General features: G+C 43.6%; 1 protein-coding gene across 1 annotated transcript in view; it reads right to left on the bottom strand.

Moving 5' to 3' along the window:
- Nucleotides 1-19,334, bottom strand: part of SCIN (scinderin) — a 49,463-nt gene continuing 30,129 nt past the window's right edge. Inside the window, exons 9-16 of the mRNA XM_083467974.1 lie at nt 18,765-18,886; nt 17,980-18,070; nt 14,006-14,176; nt 12,883-13,060; nt 12,341-12,462; nt 8,021-8,098; nt 5,353-5,413; nt 1-2,387 (exon numbers count right to left, since the gene is read on the bottom strand). Coding sequence (XP_083324100.1) covers nt 2,254-2,387; nt 5,353-5,413; nt 8,021-8,098; nt 12,341-12,462; nt 12,883-13,060; nt 14,006-14,176; nt 17,980-18,070; nt 18,765-18,886 — 957 coding nt within the window. The 3' untranslated portion in view covers nt 1-2,253. The remainder of the gene's footprint in view (nt 2,388-5,352; nt 5,414-8,020; nt 8,099-12,340; nt 12,463-12,882; nt 13,061-14,005; nt 14,177-17,979; nt 18,071-18,764; nt 18,887-19,334) is intronic.

The raw sequence follows: 19,334 nt of genomic DNA, 5'->3' as shown, positions 1-19,334 counted from the left end.
TTAGATTGTTCAGGATTGGAAAGCATTTATTTATTGGATTCATACATCTATAAATGTGTTTAATTTTTTTGTAAAAATGCATAATTTAGAAAATTTATAGTCATCACGGCAGTCACTTTTTTGTAATGTATTTGCTTCTTTGAAATATATACTTTAAAAAATAGCAATGTATCAAAATATGACTTAGCACATAGATGCTCAGGTCCAGAAAAGGAGCGCTTTATGAAGAAGCAGGCTTCTACATGCGGGTTTCTTGCTAGATCAGGAGCCACACATTCCTCCAAACAGCAATGCGAATCCACTGTGATCTTCATTCACACTCTATGGTGTGGCATTCATTTGCTCATCCATTCTTTACAGGTACTTCATGAGAATTATTTGACATACATTTTATTCCTACGTTCATTTCCAGTTCTGCGGGCATCTTGCTCACTTTTTGCCTCTACTCATATAACATGCCATGGTCTGGATTATGCAGATTTGTCTGGAGAGGTGGTAGAGGAAGAGGTGGTCCCAATGTGTGGGGTTTTTTTGGCAGGCCACAAACCTCCACACAATCCTGCAATCACGTGAAAAGAGTGGTAAAACCAAAACAGTAGCATGGCGAGAAACCAAGCTTTGCTGAAATGTGTTTAGATCACAGTTTTGGCACAGAAAGAGGAACAAATAGAGTTTTCAGCAAAGGAGCACAGCTGGAAATGGCTTGAGTATTTCCCTCTAGGCTGTGGCTCTTACCAGTTACATGGGCTAAGAGGAGAGGTCAAATATAGAGACTCTACAAACACACTGTGCTTAAGCTTTGGCTCACTGGGATCAGGGAATTGGTCAAACAAGCTCAGGGATGATATAGCTCCCTTGAATGGCAACGCCCATCAACTTTGGTGGGGCAGTCCCCTCAAATATTTTATTGGGAGGGTGGAGTGACCTCAGCCCCTAGGAGTTGGCTCATATGTCAGGAAGTACAGGGACTGTAAAAAAAAAATTACTATTACAGTCCCCTGGAGCCTTAAACTTTTGAGAGATAATGCAGAATTAGCATCCAGTACTTGAACTAAAAATAGGAGACATTTTGAGGGGACAATGAAAACTCACTGAAAAATACAGTGTCAACAATAACTAAAGCGAAAGCAATCTAAAAAGACCGCACCAACATTATGAGCTAGGCGAGAGCTCTGAGAAATCAGGCGAGCTTCTGAATGCTCACTGAGAAGTCATGATTACCAAGCTAGGTCTGAGCTGAGTGTAACTCACCCATCGCTATTCCTAACAGAGACCCGCACTCAATTACATAACAAGCCAAGCCACCGGCACAATGGAATGCTATGCAGTGGGCGTTCTATTGATCCTTTTCAAAACTTAATTAAGTCTTGGATTTTGGGGAGTTATGCACAGACTTGGAACTGGAGAAGGGGCATTTCCAGTTGCATCCGGGAACATGTTTAGAGAATGTGTGCATATTTTTATACCGAGGATCACCGATGTGGCACCTGCAGGTATCTGCGCAGGCTTTTCCCGGTGCTCATAGGGCCCCATTCCTCCCCACCTCACTTCTCACAGAAATTAGGCTTGAAAGAAGCATTGTATTGTAGCCAGCCAAAATAATAGGTTGAGCTGTGTGTGTGTGGTAGGGATGGGAGAGAAATTGTATTCAGTTTACATTTAAAGCTCAATTGGTCAAATTTGCACTCTCCAAAACAATATGAGAACCAAAACACAGCCATGCACGTATCCAAATGTTGTGATGCGGTTCCCCAACAAATGTTTACAAAAATGCATATATTGGGGAGAAATGAGCATAAAATTTAACATTATTAGTGAAAATAGCATGCAAAAATGCATTATATTAGAAGAAAATGCTTGCAAAAATGTATACATTGGTCAAAACTGCATACGAAAATGTGTTTATTGTGATAAATTCTTAAGAAAACACTTAAGAATTTTCATGAGGATCTTTTTTTTAAAAAAATTGCAAGTTGCTGCAGAAATGTGGAGAACAGAATTCAAAAACGAGAAACTGAGAGAACCAAAGCTGTCGGGTCCTTCACTCTCATGTGTGTGGTGCCCACAGCAGTTTTCCAGTTTACAAAAATATTGGCAACCTCTGTGCTGTGTACACACACACACACACACACACACACACACACACCTGACACATGGACCACAACAGCAGCAACATATACAGTGATTTGCAAACACATGCTTAAAGCTGCCAGAGAATGGCTGTCCTGGGATATCTCTTCTGCAGTTGAAGCTTCAGTTTTTCCATTTGTTGTAATCCCAGCCCAAGAACCAGCCTGTGAATGTGGGGGGTTCGTAACCTTGCTTCACAATAACAAGTGGAGTCCCTTTATCTCGCCCAGAAGGATCAGTCTCAATGTAGCGTTTGGCTGAAACACATGAATATGCAAGATAGTAATCCATTAATTTATCAGTGAGGAGGGAAGTAATTTGAACATTACAGCTCAATCACAGATCACCACCTGCAATCCTAAACTCTCCTCTTTGCTCACAGCAACAGACAGGCTGTTCTCTGTGCACCTCTTTTCACATGTGTGTGTGTGGAGTGGCCTTGCCCTCGGTGGAAAGATATGTCCATATAGTTTTTCCTGCCCCTCACATCCTACCCTGGCTCCAATATGTTGGTTCAGTGCACAGCCGCTGAAAACCACACCTAGCCTGCCCCTGCCCTGATCTGTAGCCTGTGTGATAGACCAGAGGAATTGAAAAATCAGTGCAAGTGGTAAGTCTATGCCAGGGTAGCCATTTTCCTGGCACTGCTTCCTTCACTTCTAGCTTCTAGACCAGTGGTTCCCAACCTTTTTTGGGCCATGCCCCACCTAAGCATCTCTAAAATCCTGATGCCCCCTCCCGTGACATATAATTCTTATTATTCAAAAAGTGAACTCCTATTCACGTAGAGGAAGCTTAATAACTCATTCTCGAATTCCCCCCCTTAAAAATCAAATTGACCCCCTGTGGGGAGCGTGGCCCCATGTTGGGAACCACAGTTCTAGACCAAACTGGGATCACTGAATCTTCTCATATGGATATGTAAGCCAGTCCGCACTGTAAATCTTGGCCATTATTCTGTTTCTGACACCACAATCCTATGCATAGTTACCTGGAAGAAATCCAATTAAATTAATTGGGACTTACTTCCAAGTAAACATGCATAGGATTGTACCGCATTTGACTTATAAGGTAAAGGGACCCCTGACCATTAGGTCCAGTCGTGGACGACTCTGGGGTTGCGGCGCTAATCTCGCTTTATTGGCCGAGGGAGCCGGCGTACAGCTTCCAGGTCATGTGGCCAGCATGACTAAGCCGCTTCTGGCGAACCAGAGCAGCGCACGGAAACGCCATTTACCTTCCTGCTGGAGCGGTACCTATTGATCTACAGTACTTGCACTTTGACATGCTTTCGAACTCCTAGATTGGCAGGAGCAGGGACCAAACAACGGGAGCTCACCCCGTCTCGGAGATTCAAACCACCGACCTTCTGATTGGCAAGTCCTAGGCTCTGTGGTTTAACCCACAGCGCCACCCGCATCCCAAATTGACTTATAGTACTATCTAAAACACTGTTGCAAGCTCCATTGATTAGATGCTGAAGGATCACTCCATCCCTTGAATTGTAGGGTTCATTCAGACATTTTTCAAAATGCAGAAGCATCTATGAAGGCCTCCTGCTCTTCAACTCCCACATCAGCGTTCTCTTATCTTTCAAATAAACTTCCGCAACTTTTCCAAATGAATGAGTTTATTGATTTCATTTTGAGCTGGATAATGTTATTTGGGTTTGTGTTGTTAGCTTTGATTTCATTGTTTGTCTTATTGTAATCTTGTTTGTAAACTACTAAGAGCTTTGCTACAGAGCCATCTGGAAATTTAATAGGTACACATTTTAAAAATGCAAAGCAGATCCTGTCCATACAAAAGATCTGAGTCCTGCAGGCATTTTAATAATCAGCAAAATGCCTATTATTAAAACAAATGGGGAATGTGTGAGCTTTTATACTGCAAGGACTATTGGGGGCTACAGTCTGTCTCATGTGAGATACACATTGCATTGTCTTAATGATCCCCTCCCTCAACATAGACCATCTAGGGCACCCATTGGGCTCCTTTGGGCAATCAAATGCACACAGGACATGGATCTTAATAAGCCGAGATACAAATTGAGGTTTCTGGATGTGCGTGCAGCTTCTTTGCTCTTCCTTTTTGTGGAAGAAACAAAACAAAAAAAACAAACCAGAAACTGTTCAGTAAACTATAGTTTCCCAGTTTTGTCCAAACATGGTTAATTGTGATTAATGTATTTGGAACAAGCAAAGATATTAAGACAACTCTGAACCATGGGTTCGCAACCTGGCTTGTTATAAAGCCAATAACCATAGTTTCCTGGTTCAAATGAAATGGAAAACTACAGTTAATTGAAGACTTTGGCCTGTTCACTTTTGCGAAGAGGATGCATGCATGGAAATTCTTATCTCAGCTTAGTAAGCTGAGATGTTGAGATCAAATTTGGCTTTTCTCACCACAGCATCCCCAAATATTCCTTATCAAAGTGAATAATGCTTATTTAAATGAGACAGAGAAAAAGGGAGAGTTTGGAGGGAATTTCTGTTTCATAACTGCTTTGATGAATTTTGTGGATTTAAAATGTTGCCCTTTCTGTTGCACAAGGATACAGTTTTAAGTGACTATCATGCAGAGGTCATATGAAGAGGTCCATCAAATGATACATTAGGGGGGGAAAATAAGGCACGTTCACAAATGCAGGGCAATCACAAACACACACCAGCTAAACCTACAATTCTCCAGGTTTTTTCACTGGCAGGTCAACAAGAAAAGTAGCAGCGTGATAACTCATACACAAATGAAGATGTCCTACATGGACAGAGGCTATCACTATGCCCTAAAGGTAATGTGGGAACAGGCCCAAAGTATTCTGGGTCAGCAGTGGTGGCTGGCAACCAGTGGGGCTGGTAGGGCAGAACTTCAGGAGGCCAACAGAACATGGAGGCGGGAGCCTGAGGATTTCTTCATGGGCAACACAGAGTGAGGAGGAGACTGACAGCCAGTGCCACCCTGGGGAAATGGCTTTTGCCTCTCCCAAGAGCCCCATCAATGCGCCTGTCTGGGATCTGGATTGGCAGAAAGTAGGGGGCAAGCTGAGGGCTGACTGGGGGGTTGGTGAGGCAATACCCCATCCGCCCAAATAGGCCCGCCTCTACTGGGGTTACCTCTGACTACCTTGTCTGATTAGTATAAATAACTTGGGAGAAGCTCGTCAAACATCCCCTTTCATTCATCTAAAAAAAGACTGCATCAATTTTAATCATAGCTTACCTGATTTAACTGATTCAGTGCGTTCCGTTTCATTTGCATCCTTACCAATCCAGAGAAATATCTAGGATGTGATGAAGAGAGAGACTGCTTCAACAAAGTGGTATAAATTGGAGGTTTCGCCACAGTTTGACCTGTACATAAAATACTAATGACCAGCATTCAAAGACAGGGATGATTTCTAGTCAATATTTAAAATTCAGCTCCATGATTTGCCCACCTCTGTGGGTTTGCAGTCCCATGACCTTGAAAAAAAAATTCAGGCTGCATGTAGTCTTATTTCCACCTCATTTCTCTGTTGGCCATCAACTTTTCCCAGTCTTCCCCAATCTGGTGCCCTCTAAATGTTTTGGACTCAGCCCACCCAGCATGGCAGTGATCAGGGATGATGGGAGTTGCAGCACAAAACATCTAGATGGCAAAAGGTTGTAGAAGTCCGACCTTAATCTGTCCTCCTCTCCTTCGAGCCATTTGCACCCCTTAGTACAACAAAGGTTCTTCTTTCAGTGTCCACATCATCAGAGATGTGGCAGGTGGCTTCATGGGACAGGGCCTGCTTGGTGGTGACACTCCAACTGTGGCATGCGCTTCCCAGTGTGGCTTGCCTGATGCCTACTTTGATGTCATTTTGATGCAAGGCAAAGACCTTTATATCCCCCCAGTTTTGCCCATTGCTTTTGTGCACATTGAGCTCCTTGGAGGAAAGGTGGGATGTAAATGTAAGAAACAGCCTGGAAAATTGCCCCCTCCTGCATATGCTTCCCCAAACCATGGGGGGGGGGGTGGAGAGACTGTTGGCTCCCTCTCCCCAGATGAAGCACAACCCCCAGATTCCCAGTTTTCTTTTATTAATTTTTAAAGAGCAAGTTTTTAGTATTTGTAGAGCACGAGATACATGACAAAATGTTCAGGCACTCTTCTCATTTATTTAGCAAGGAGCTTGCGTGCTCCCACCTTTCAGTTATGGATGCGTATTTGTTGGTTGGTCTGGAGTGTTCACTTGTCCCTCTTCCCAGAAAAATTCCTTCGGATATTCATGCCCCAACCCTTAAGATACTCCTAAGAGGCTGCATGCACTGTGGGTGACCTTGCCAAGTGAAGGGAGGTGGGTGTCTAGGAAAGTGAGAAGTTTTTTTTGGGGGGGGGGTTGCTATTAGAACCCTGGCTAGGGAATACCTTTCCCAGAGAAGCTTGTCTGGCACCATCTCTATGGTCTTTTGAACACCAGGCAAAGACCTTTTTATTCACCCAGATCTTTTAATTGTGTTTTGAATTCAAGCTGTTTTATACTTCCTCTGGGTAATGGCAGTTTTCTGTTATCTTTTCAGCATTTTTTTGCTGGTTTTAATTATGATATATTGCAATTTTTAGCATTATTTTGCTTGCACGCTGCCCAGGGAATATTTATTGATGGGCAGCTAAAGAAACTGACAGAAAAACTAGCAGAAGAATGATTGACAGGAAGGGAGGGAATGGAGTTGGGACTGACTGCTAGCGTGTGCCAGCTGAGAAATGAGAGTTGGAGAGTGTGGTTGTGAGGGACAGAGAGGAGGAAATGAGATGAGAGAGATATTAAATTACATATTTAGGAGAGTTGGCATAGCTGTTATGAAACGGAAGACAGTTACTATTTAAAAAATTGTATATGAAGACCATTTGTGCTGAATATCATGTTCCTTAATTAAGAATATGTCTTATGTTCAACTGACTTGTTTTCTGGTTTGGGTGGATTCTCAGATATATATATATATAAATAGTCATCTTTTTACTTTTGGCAGAGCATCTGCTAAGTTCTCCAGGTCATCTCTGAGAAAGTGGTGTGAATGACTCATTTAAACATGTTTTCAAGGGAATTGCTCAATAGCCAAGCCAGAGATGCCAAATGTCATGTTGAAATGGGCCCCAAGAAAGCCAAACATCTAGGACATTCTTCTGGCAAATATAGTTATTTCTCAAATACATTCAAATAAACATCTTTTACAACTGCTTGTTTTAAAATAGAGGTCTCTCCCTCCCCCCATGTCTCCTCCTTTAACTTCACTTCTTTGGAGTTCTGTGTGCCATTCATTTCCTTCACAGCACATCCCAAGATTTTCTTTTATCATTCTTTGAACTGCTTTACACAACAATTCAGGGGTCAGCAACCTTTTTCAGCCGTGGGCCGGTCCACCGTCCCTCAGACCATGTGGTGGGCCAGACTATATGGGGGGGGTGAACAAATTCCTATGCCCCACAAATAACCCAGAGATTCATTTTAAATAAAAGCACACATTCTACTCATGTAAAAACACGCTGATTCTTGGACCGTCCGCAGGCTGGATTGAGAAGGCAATTTTGGCCGCATCCTGCCCACGGGCCTTAGGTTGCCTACCCCATGGCTACAGAATGAGCCTGGGATAGGCTATACCATTTCAGACTAGAAATATGGGTTGCCACAGCTCCCTGCACATAAAAAGCTAGCATTACAAACCAGCCTGCTGTGCCAGTTTTCTATTTGCAGGTATCTTTAATAGGATTGGAATTTGAAGAGGTGATTACTCCACCTGCAACCTGAAGTGGTGCAGTCCATTCTTCTTCTTACATGTCCTTTCACTTAATGCTGCTATAGGTGTAAACCAGATTGTATGTTCTCTTTTTTCCCACACAGCTCCGTTAATAGCATGTGCCTTACCTGATCCCAAGTATCTAGCAGCATGACGTCATCTTCAGCCAAGTCCTCCTGAGTGAATTCTCCAGGAACCTCCTCAATCTATATTTTTAAACAACAACAACAACACTTAGCGACATACGTTCCTGTATACAAAATAGCACAGACTAGTCTACAATGTTCTCTGATTTATGAGTGGATGTTGAGGTAGAGTCCATCTTATGCTGGAAGTGGCAGAAGCTATTTAAGATCTGGTGAAGGTTGGGGGTCAAAATCGCAAGCAATGGACAGTATAGGTTGGACTGCGGGAGGTTGAAAGGGAGAAATCACAGCCTGGAGAACAGTTAAGAGACTGAGTCACAGTCAAGATAATGCAGTCAGGCGTTCAGGACCAGCTGCAGCAAGAGGGGAGGTCAAAGTGTCAAGAGTAAGATTATACAGTGGTACCTCAGGTTAAGTACCTAATTCGTTCCGGAGGTCCATTCTTAACCTGAAACTGTTCTTAACTGAAGCACCACTTTAGCTAATGGGGCCTCCTGCTGCTGCTGCGCCGCCGGAGCACGATTTCTGTTCTCACCCTGAAGCAAAGTTCTTAACCTGAAGCACTATTTCTGGGTTAGCGGAGTATGTAAGCATATGTAACCCGAGGTACCACTGTATCTGGTCTTTACTTGAGCATTCACTCTGATTATACAGTGGTTATGCGGCAGTGAGCACTCATCCTAATTTGCTGGTGGGGTGTTCATATGGCTTTCCATTAATAATTTGTTCATCCCACATTTTCCAGTGCATTCCCCCATCACGTTCAAAACCTCAGAAAGTCTTCATTCCTTTAAAAAAATGGATCTGTTGCACAAAGGCAACAAAATGCTTTAATCTACTTTAATCGCACAAGCCTAAATTTATGGTATGTGCTTGAATTCCTCGTACAAAATAGTGACAGTCAGGAGGCACCCATATTTTCACAAACTGAATAATGTGGAACATATCCTTCTTGGCCAATCAGAATCTAGGACTAACCATAAGACAGAGATGTTCCTGGTGGCATTACACCTATGGCAGCGCTTGTTATTTAGCTGTCTGGAAACTTACCCAGGCAGTGAATTTGAGGCTGCTGATGATTTATTTTTAATAAGTAATGGACATATTGTGCTCGCACTGAGGAACCAGGTTTAGAAAGGATTTAAATAAAGAATAAAATGCAGTAAATCTGTTAAATTAACTAGACACCCGGTGACTTTATTTTTTTAAATCAATTAGCAGATTATTTTTTTTAAGAGAAACACTTTTTTGGTACAGAACATTGCGTTTTAGAAAATTAGGACAGATGTGTGTGGGAATTTGCATTGCACCCGTTACTTGACTAATGAGTAAGCCGCCACCATTCGATACAATATAAAGCTACCAAATAAGAGAAAATAGGATAGTGACTACTAAAAAGTTCATCTCCCTGTCCCTTTGCACACAGAGCAACTAGACTGCTGCTAAACAATAAAATTAAACTGGATATTTCAGTCCTTCTCATACAACTTTGAAACAAAATGTAAGCCCTCTTACACTGCAGAAAGTATGTGTTTTCATAATAAAGCCAAGCTTTATTAACCACAGGCGGGAGAAGCCTGTGGACGTGGGATTCGGCAGGCACCTTTTGCGCCTCCCCTACTCGCGGGAAACCCGGTTTCGGGGATCCAGACCGACGTGGGGTGAGCGGCACGGTGCTTCGAATCGACTGCTCTTTTCACGGAGTGAAGCCGCATTGCTGTTGCCGGAGAGCGCTGACTTTTTCCTGTGGACAATTGGATTTTAAACAACTACCCGTGAGTAGAACGGAATATTGGACTATGAAATATCTTAATTTGGCACCGAAGCGGGAAGGCTCTAAACAGGAAGTCCACCTTCCACTTTTGTAAATAGATTGAAGCAAAGACATTGCAAGCTAAAGTCTGGAAAGACTTTTGTAAAGAACTAAATCTCCATCGGCTGAAACTACGAAACCCCCCTTGGAAGCAGGAGAAGAGGGGGGGAAACTTAGATTGTTCAAGCCTGCAGGAGAGAGAGTAAAGAAAGATAAATTTCCACCGCCTTGAACCTGGGAACGGGTTGCTAGGAAGACAGACGTTTTGGGAAAGTCCATTGACTGTGAATAAAACATTTGCTGATAGATAGTTAAAAAAGAGAAACATATTGAATCCAATGTTTCCTTTTGCATTTAAAAGGAACAAAATATTTGAAAAACAAAAGTAATTTTGTTGCTGGATCTGCTTTTAAAAGGACGGATACAAACAGAAATTGTTTCCCCTAGAGGGAGCTTTGAAAACTGTTGTTGGAGTCGATCTGGGGAATTCTCCAGCTGTAGAGATTAAAGATCGTGAGAATCAGACATTGACCTTGAGCAAGAATGTGCCCAGAAGAAGCCTTAGTGATTGCTCTTTGCAAGACAAGTGCTTTATTGGAACAGCTACATGAGAAGATGGATTTGATGACTGTTGCAGTCAATAATTTTGGACAAACAGTGAATACCTATATAGAAACCACTTAGGAATCGACCCAGGAATCTGCTTTGACAGGGCAAGTTGTGCAGAAGACAAAGGAGGAGGTTGCTGTTAAACCTCAAGAAATACATGCGGAGAGAGCCGAGGCTTCGCAGGAACATAAGCTGTTGTTTTTGATGACCGAACCTGGAGAAAGTCAGATTTGGAGAGATGGAGTCTCGTTTGGATTGGAGATGGGAAATTGGATAGATCTCCCTATGCAGGGCTGTTCTGGCTTCTGGGATCTGGTTTTGCGCCAGGGGGAGTCTGGAGTTGTGGGGGCCTTTAACTTTGGAGGGACTTTGAAACATGCCTTGAAATATCTTTTCGATTTTACTGCTTACTATGGAGAATGGGCCGACCTGTCAAGAAGGGATAAAGACATTGTTAGGTTGGAGTCTCCCCGAGATCTACTCCTCAGCGATAAAGGAAGGAAACTAAGAACAAGATCAGCAGAAGACAAAGTAAGGTGCAGGTATAAATATGAAGAAGACCTGCAGAAGGGACATGGAAAAGACTTAAGAGCCTCAGATAGAAGATCACCAGGTTGATGGACTAAATGGAATGGATAGAAAGGACTGACAGAACCCGAGACCAGGAAGAAGAGACGGTGGATGAAGATTGGAAGAAAGTTTAAAAATTCATTTAGAGAAATATTGTAAATTTAATGAGTGTTAGAAAAAATGTTGGAATGAAACTATTTGGCTTTAGTAGAAATGCTATAAGGAGTTATGTACAAATAAGTTTTAAGACTTAGGGCTTTTTATGGCAAGATAAGGTTAAAATAAATTAAGATAATTTAATGACAGAACATAGTGAAAGATGGAAAGGATTTGCTGAGATAATTAATAACTAGAATACAAAAAAGGGAGGTGTGAGGAGGTCGATGAAACAAGATAACGAAAGATAAAGATTTGGGAATATTGGATTTGTTTTTAGTTTTTTGTTTGCCTTTGTTTTTGGCTTTGATGTATTGTGTGTTTTGCTCTCTTTTTTCTTTTTATTGACTTGTATTGTTTAATTTCTTTTTTTCTTTTTTTCTTTTTTCTTTTTCTTTTTTTCCTCTCTCTGTAATTTTAAATTTTCAATAAATATCATTTTAAAAAAAAGATTCACAAAATGTTTAGGGGTATGTGTACCCCTGTGTCCCCGCAGAAAAAAGCACTGTGTATATGTATGTTTGTATGTATGGAAAGAGAGAAAGGGAGAGATTCAACAAAGCTTTCCTTGGAAAAAATGTTTTAATCCATGCCTCATGAAGATCCTTTGTGTGACCTACATTTTTATCCACCAGTGTTGACTCAGTTAATCAATATCTTCTTTGCTTATTCTGGGCTTGAATACTCAGAATTCTTAAAGGACCCTTCTGTTTTCACACCTATTACATTTCTCAAGGCAAAAGGAATGTATCGAACTCCAAACATAGTACAGCTATATACCTGGAGGTTTTTTGGCTCTTGGCTCTCTTTGACAAAGCTTTTGAGCCACAGTATATTACAAAGAAATATATATATACTGCTAGGTGGCTCAGTGGACAAGGAGAAAAACACTGGCCAGAAGGAAATGAAAAGGGGAAAAATAAAAGACAGAATGGCAGGATTGTCAGTGGGTGGGGCAGCATTCCTCCAAAATATGATCAAGTATAAGGCAGCCTACGTCTGAGACCTCCATGTTACGATAAACTTGCTCTATGCTCTGCAAATGATGTTCTTCTTTGCCCTGCAAAGGATGTGAGTAATCTCATTTAAGAGCCAGAGACGGAATGACCATAGTAATCAAGGGACAGAACAGAAACTATCTGCCATATACTTACTATAAACCTGCCAGTCTTATTAGAACAGCCATAAAGACGTGGAGGGTGGTCTTCGGACTCAGTCAGTAACTGTGCAGATGTCTGGTATTCTTTCTTTCCACCAAGGGCACTCCAAAATGGCTCTGGAAGATACAACAAAAACACTTCCTTGGTGAAATGCCCTGTGAACAAGTGTTGAGGAAACAAGATTGTTAGGGGTGTAAAATTTCAACACTGGGTGCTGCCTAAATACAGCTGTGTGCTTCCATCACTGGGCTCCTCCATGGAAACCAGGAAGTGAACTCTCCAGACAACGGAACGACTCTTCTTATATTTGCAGCTGTGATCTCCTGGATGATGCGGACGCAGTTGAAAAGTGTGTGCATGTTCTGTCCGTTTCCCTCCCACCCACCTCCTCCTCTGTATGGCCCTGGGCACTGGCAACCCACGTTACACCACTAATACGGCTAGTAATATTAGGAAGCCATTTTCCCGAATGTCAAGGGCTGTGGACATCTCCTGCATCAAATAATAGAACGCTAGAATGGTAGAGTTGTGCTCACCTGGTTCCTGGCCTTCTTCAATCCTTGAGGTTTGGCACTTGAGGACACCAGCTACATACTGCGCCCCCTTCTCTTCTTCTCTGCTTGCTCCTTTCCCAATCCAGGTATACCCAGCATTACTTGGCAGTTTCAAAACGAAAACATCATTGGAATTCAACGAAGTGGCATCTGCATCAACCTGAGACAGGAGTGAGATTGCATCAGTCTCCTGCTTCTTCTTTTTTACTTCTTTCCCATTTTTGCAGTTTGCAACATTAATTTAAGCCCAGAACAATCCCTCTGACTTCACAGGTGCCACTCAAGATGCAAGCTCTTAAAAGGCCAACACAAAGAGAGAGTCCTAATTATAATGTTAAAAATAAACTAGCAGTGAAAGGAAGGTTTTGCTGTACACACATCTCCATTCCCACCCAGCAAAATCAACAACAACAACAACTTTTTAGGAAAGTGCTTTTGGCAGGACTTTCAATTGACTCATAAAAGTTGGATCTGGATAACACTTAAAAATGCATACGAGCTTCAATATAATCCAGTTTCAGTGCGGCAATGATACAGCCTAGTCAGCAAACATTCATATGTGGGACCTGAAATCAGTATACAGGGCCATTCAGCTGAAGAGTTGCACAAATAGAAGACATTGCAAGGATGCCCAGTAGCACAACAGGACTCCCTGAATCTGCTCCAGAGGGTCAAGGATGTCTCTTTTCTGAAGCCCTGGAGAGGTGCTGCTTTGGCCCATCCATACCTTGGTTTCATGTGGACTGTGAACCCCTCGCGCCCGTTTTAATTCCCCCCTCATATGGCATTCTCCTACGACGACTGCTACTTTACCCTATCTCTTCCCCAAATCTGGAGATTCCCCATGCTATGAAAATCGAGAGGGGAGAGCTGCTTTGATTGCATACATACAGAATCAATGTATTCAGCAGTGAGCTATATGAACCTCTCTCAATAGAAAACAGCTTGCTAGGGTCTTATCACACCTTTCTACCTGACTGGGGCATATCTGCATGCAGACACACGTGTCTGCTACCATCACATCTAGTTTGTCCCCGGCTCTGGAATTTGGTGTCCGTTTCATCTTGCTACACGGAGAACAGGTTTCCAAACGCCTATTTCTTACCTCGACAATCCTGGTGATGGATGCTAGGTTCCTGCGGATTTGGAACAATCGTGTTGGAGCAGCAGGCTTCTGTCCGCCTTTCTTGGATGTCCCATCCTTGTAAACAATGAGTGGTTTGTCTTTGAACAAACTCAACAAGTGCAGGGGCTCCTTTCCTTGGCTGACTCTGATCTGCAGCGACGTTTGAAGGGAACAGCACAGAAACAGATTTTTACGAGGCTGCCTGCTGCCCTGGCCTGCCCTGGCCAACAGATGCTTCGCTGGAAGTTGGTAAGGATGAAGAGTGGCACGTTTCTCTTGAATAATTCAAGCTTACGTGACTGCAGTGTGTGTGTGCAGCCGTGGCTTTCTAAACATGCCTCTCACGGAAGCAGAAATGCAGCATGCCATTGCAATCTAAATATTCCTCATATAACATTCTGGTGTGTGCATGTGTGTTTGGTTCAGATTTGAGATTTGCATTTAAATGCAGCAGGAAGCAGCGCCCTGTTTGTGTACCTGCCTGGAGCTGGGAGAAAGGCAAGGAGCATAAAGCCATCTGGGAATGGAAAAGCACCAGCCAGGTTGATTATCAAGAAGGCTGCCGTTAAAGAAGGAAGGGAGAAGAGCTCTTCCTTACAACTGATCCCTGGAATGCATTATCAGTTGATCTTTGGGGTGCATTATCTAATAATAATAATTTATTATTTATACCCAGCCCATCTGGCTGGGTTTCCCCAGCCACTCTGGGCGGCTCCCAATCGAATATTAAAAACACAATACAGGATTAAACATTAAAAACTTCCCTAAACAAAGCTGCCTTCAGATGTCTTTTAAAAGTAGCATAAATGCTTATTTCTTTAACATCTGATGGGAGGGTGTTCCACAGGGTGGGAGCCACTACCGAGAAGGCCCTCTGCCTGGTTCCCTGTAACCTCACTTCTCGCAGTGAGGGAACCGCCAGAAGCCCCTCGGAGCTGGACCTCAGTGTCCAGGCTGAATGATGGGATTGGAGACACTCCTTCAGGTATACTGTGCTGAGGCTGTTTAGGGCTTTAAAGGTCAGCACCAACACTCCAGTGCTGGTGAATACTAATGTCCATCAATGGACCATGAATCCTTCCACTCAGGTACCTGAGATTTCAGATAGTCCAATGCTACACAGAAGGGGTTGGTGGACTCCAGCTTTCATCAGCCCCAGCAAGCGTGGCCAATAGTCAGGGATGATGGGAACTGCAGTCCCACAAAACGTGGAGGGCTGCAGGTTCCCTGTTCCTGCTGCAAGTTAATTGCAAGCATCTCTTACAGCCTGTTCTGAGGCACCCAACCTGCCATGTGTCAAAGGCTTGGTACTTGCTAATATTTATAAAGCGCCATCAATGTTCCCAGCACCTAACCAGAATACAAGAGGATAGGTAGCCCTGCCCCGAGGAGCCTACAATCTAAAATTTGACCCATGGGAAACAGCAGCAGAAGAGGAGACAGGGGTGAACAAGGTGCTTGTTTTTATGAAAAAAAATTCCTTCCAGTAGCACCTTAAAGACCAACTAAGTTAGTTCTTGGTATGAGCTTTCGTGTGCATGCACACTTCTTCAGATACACTTCTTCAGATAGTGTATCTGAAGAAGTGTGCATGCACACGAAAGCTCATACCAAGAACTAACTTAGTTGGTCTTTAAGGTGCTACTGGAAGGAATTTTTTTTATTTTGACTATGGCAGACCAACACGGCTACCTATCTACTACTTGTTTTTATGGTTATACTTCCAAGCTGGAATCATGATAACACCTCTTGCTTTTCTGGGATGGAGGAAGGAGACTGTGCGCAGAAACCTCTGACCTTTGTGTATCTGGGATGCAGCCTAGTCTACCGGGGTAAGAGTCACATCTGTGCTACCACCTAATATTTGCCTCTGGCTCCAGCCACCACCAGCATGCAGCCTCTGGAAGGCTGCTCACAAGGGAATGAACAGCCCCATGGCTGTTAATGGTGGCGCAGGAAGGACACAGGCAACAGATGAGAAGCAAGCTGCCCCATACAGATGGATAGAATTGGGGTCGGATGGTGGTTGAACAACTGCTTCCCTAGGGAGCATGTGGACATTAAACCATGGGCAGACCCAACCATACATTTAAATCACATTGCTCCCTGCCCCCAGAATCCTGAGAATTGTAGTTCCCCCTTGCAGCTAGCATTCTCAGTATTCTTAAGAGACTACAGTTCCCATGCTTTAAACATGTTCTGGATGTGGTCTGAACATGTGGCGCTTCTCTTGCACAAGCGCCAAAGAGCACAATGGCTTCCTTTGGCATTTTGCAAGGGGGTTTATCAAAGTCCTAATGCAGACGTACAAAAGTTGTGTCAGTCTGCAACTCCACCCATAGAGCCCATGTATGCACCTGATCATTGCTCGGCTTGCCAAGACTACAAAAAGGGGAGGGCAGGCCACAATAAATGCTAGGCAGGAGTGGGCAGGCTGCGTTTGGATTGACTGCTCACAAAAGGAACAGACCTGCCCTAACGGCTGAACAGGATAGCAGGGGCAGGAGATCAGGAACCCACCTTCCTCACAGGTGAGAGGGGGGGGGAGGGACTGGAATCTCCAAACCCACCACAATAGGCATTTCAGCCTGCACAGAGGCAGACATGAATCCATGTCAGTCACAATCTCATTGGTGCCCTCCACAATTTAGTCCACGTTCTGTAGTGCAGCATTCCCCCTCAGTGCAACGTGGTAATTGTTCAGATCAAGAGAAACTGTTCAGATGTCCACAGACTGCAGGAAGTTCTTCCTTCCACCTCCCCACAACCTGTGCAGGACTTGGAAGCCAGTTTTTCGTCCTGCGCTCCTTGCAGGTAGTTGCAATGGGATGTACAGGTGTGATCAAGGGAGGAGCTGGCCAAATGAAACCAACTTCACACACCACAAATTGCCTGTGCAACGGAGAAGGCAATCATTTGCAGGTCCAGCAAAGACTCCCAGGGAAACATGGCGCAGAACTACTTACAAAGATAAACAATATTTCAAGAGCCTCCCTTTATTGTAATGTAGCCTGCAGTGCCATCTAGTGACAAAAAATATAGTTGCACCATGAGTGTAGTGTGATTAAAGATGGAAGGTCAGTTTTGGTTTCTCTCAGGTTCTCCTTTTTTCCAGTGTGAAGCTCAGTTCTCCACATGAGTTTGCTATTTTGTTTTTCCAAAAAGCCCTCCTAAAAAATTCATCAGCACTGTGGATTTCTCCTGACACCCTTCTGTATGCAATTTTGCCTAATATGCACATTTTTGCAAAGCAGCTTCTGTTAATATAACACATTTCCACATGTTCTTTTCACTAATATATGCAACTATGTTAACCTTTTACACTAGCAAATGCATTTTTGTTTATATTACTTGGCTGCAGAAGTGTGTCGTTGAAGGATAACTGTATTTTACTTTGCATTATTGTTTCAGAAAGTGCAAATTAGGTCCAACTTTACATGAGAACTTAATTGAATTTCTCTTCCCGCCCCAACCTTAATTGTGATCCTGTTTTTGAATAGGGCTTAACTAAATATGCAATGAAGGGGGAACATACAGAAGTGGGCATCTCAATCTCCCTCCGTGTGACCACAAGTCACAACCTGCAATGGCGAAGCCTCCTATACCCTGCTTTTCTAGGGTTTCCAAAGACACAGGAGCTCCCGCAAGTACAGGGTGGGTGTGTTTGTCTTTCCCGCTCACAGATAGTTGCCCTTAAATCATTTGGAGGACAATAGGGAGCACGGGCTTCCAGCCTTTCTCAACCTGTGGTTCCCCAGATGTTGTTGGACTACAACTCCCATCACCCCAGATGGCCAGAGCTCAGGGATGATGGGAGTTGTAGTCCAATAACATCTGGGGACCCACAGGTTGAGAACCGCTGTATGCAAGAAATAGAATGTAGCTTTCAAGTTGCTTGTGTGACCTCCTGTTTGCACCATCAATATTTCCAGGCTCATCAGGAAGGCACCAACCTGGACTGCGTGCCCGTCTAGTGACCGGTCGAGCTGAACTGTCAAGAACGCTGAAGTAGTCAACTCATCTAGGGTGGCATGAGCTCCTTGCCTGTGGATGGAGAAGACGAAGATAAAACGCAAGTCCCCTTAGAAAGGTGACGCTCCCGACTATAGGAGTCAAAGCACATGGGAGTGGCAGAGGTGACCAGCTGGGAGAACCCGCAATTGCCTTCGGAGCTGCAAAGCTTACCCCCCAAATGAGTAGCCAACCCCATCCAAAAGATTCAGGGAGGTTATTGATAGGGCAGTACTGAGTACGGAGTATGTGGGACCTGAAGAGATAATGGATTAGGTGATCGCTCATCTATCCAAGAACTCCTCAGGTCAATCCCTTCAGGTTTCGCTCTAGAATGTAGAACTGAGTTATGCCCCACGGTTTCAGGCAGGTGGGCTCTTCCCATAGGCCAAAGCTGGAGTGTCCCTATTGCAGATTTAGCTATTTAAAGCACAACTCAGTCCGATTCTGAAGGCCTGATGCAGGCATAATGTTATCAGGCAGAGTGAGGTGGCTCCTTCAGGTGGCAGATTCCGGGGGGGGGGGGGCGGAGAGGATGTTTCAGCTACCAGTCCAATCAGCTTCCGGTTATGGAATAGGGGAGGGATCTTTTTGTCCTTTGCTCCTGGCACCAAAACATCTTGCGGCCGCCAAAGGGGATATTGGTTTTCAGAGAGGCTCCTTGCAACGCATCGAGGATAAAAAACAACAGTAAGCTAAGAAGCAGCATGGCTTCCATTAAACATACCATGTGTAGATTATCTGTCCTTTGGGATAGGTGTACAGTATGATGTAGCAATCTCCGCCATAAAACTGCCCATAGCTCTGAGGTTCCACAGGGATTCTGCCATTGCTTTCAACGCGCCAAATCTAAGACATGAAAGATGTCACGGGGGAAGAGCGTTTGCAAAATTCTCAAAACAGAGCATTTTGATAAGGTGACAGATTCAAGAGAGCTGGTTAGCTGTGTTAGTTGCAGCAGAAACACTAATCTGATTTATTGTAGCTGAAGCTTTCATGCACTGCAATCAATTCCCCTGTAAACAGTAGGTCCAAAAGGCCATGAGATGTATTCTATCACTATTAGGAATCACAATCAATTATCGTTATCAGGGATTGAACCTGAGACCTTCTGCAGGCAAAGCAGATGCTCTACCACCGAGCTACATTAATTCCCCTAAATGTACAGTATTTTTTGCTCTATAGGACGAACCGGACCACAAGACGCACCTACTTTTTAGAGGGGGAAATCAAGGAAAAAAATTATTCCCTCCCCCCCAGCCCCAAAGAGCAGCTGGAGAAGCTGCACAAGGCTAAA

Source organism: Podarcis liolepis (assembly GCF_965112155.1).
Source record: "Podarcis liolepis genome assembly, chromosome: 12".
Taxonomy (NCBI): domain Eukaryota; kingdom Metazoa; phylum Chordata; class Lepidosauria; order Squamata; family Lacertidae; genus Podarcis; species Podarcis liolepis.
This window is presented reverse-complemented; position numbering and strand designations above follow the sequence as displayed.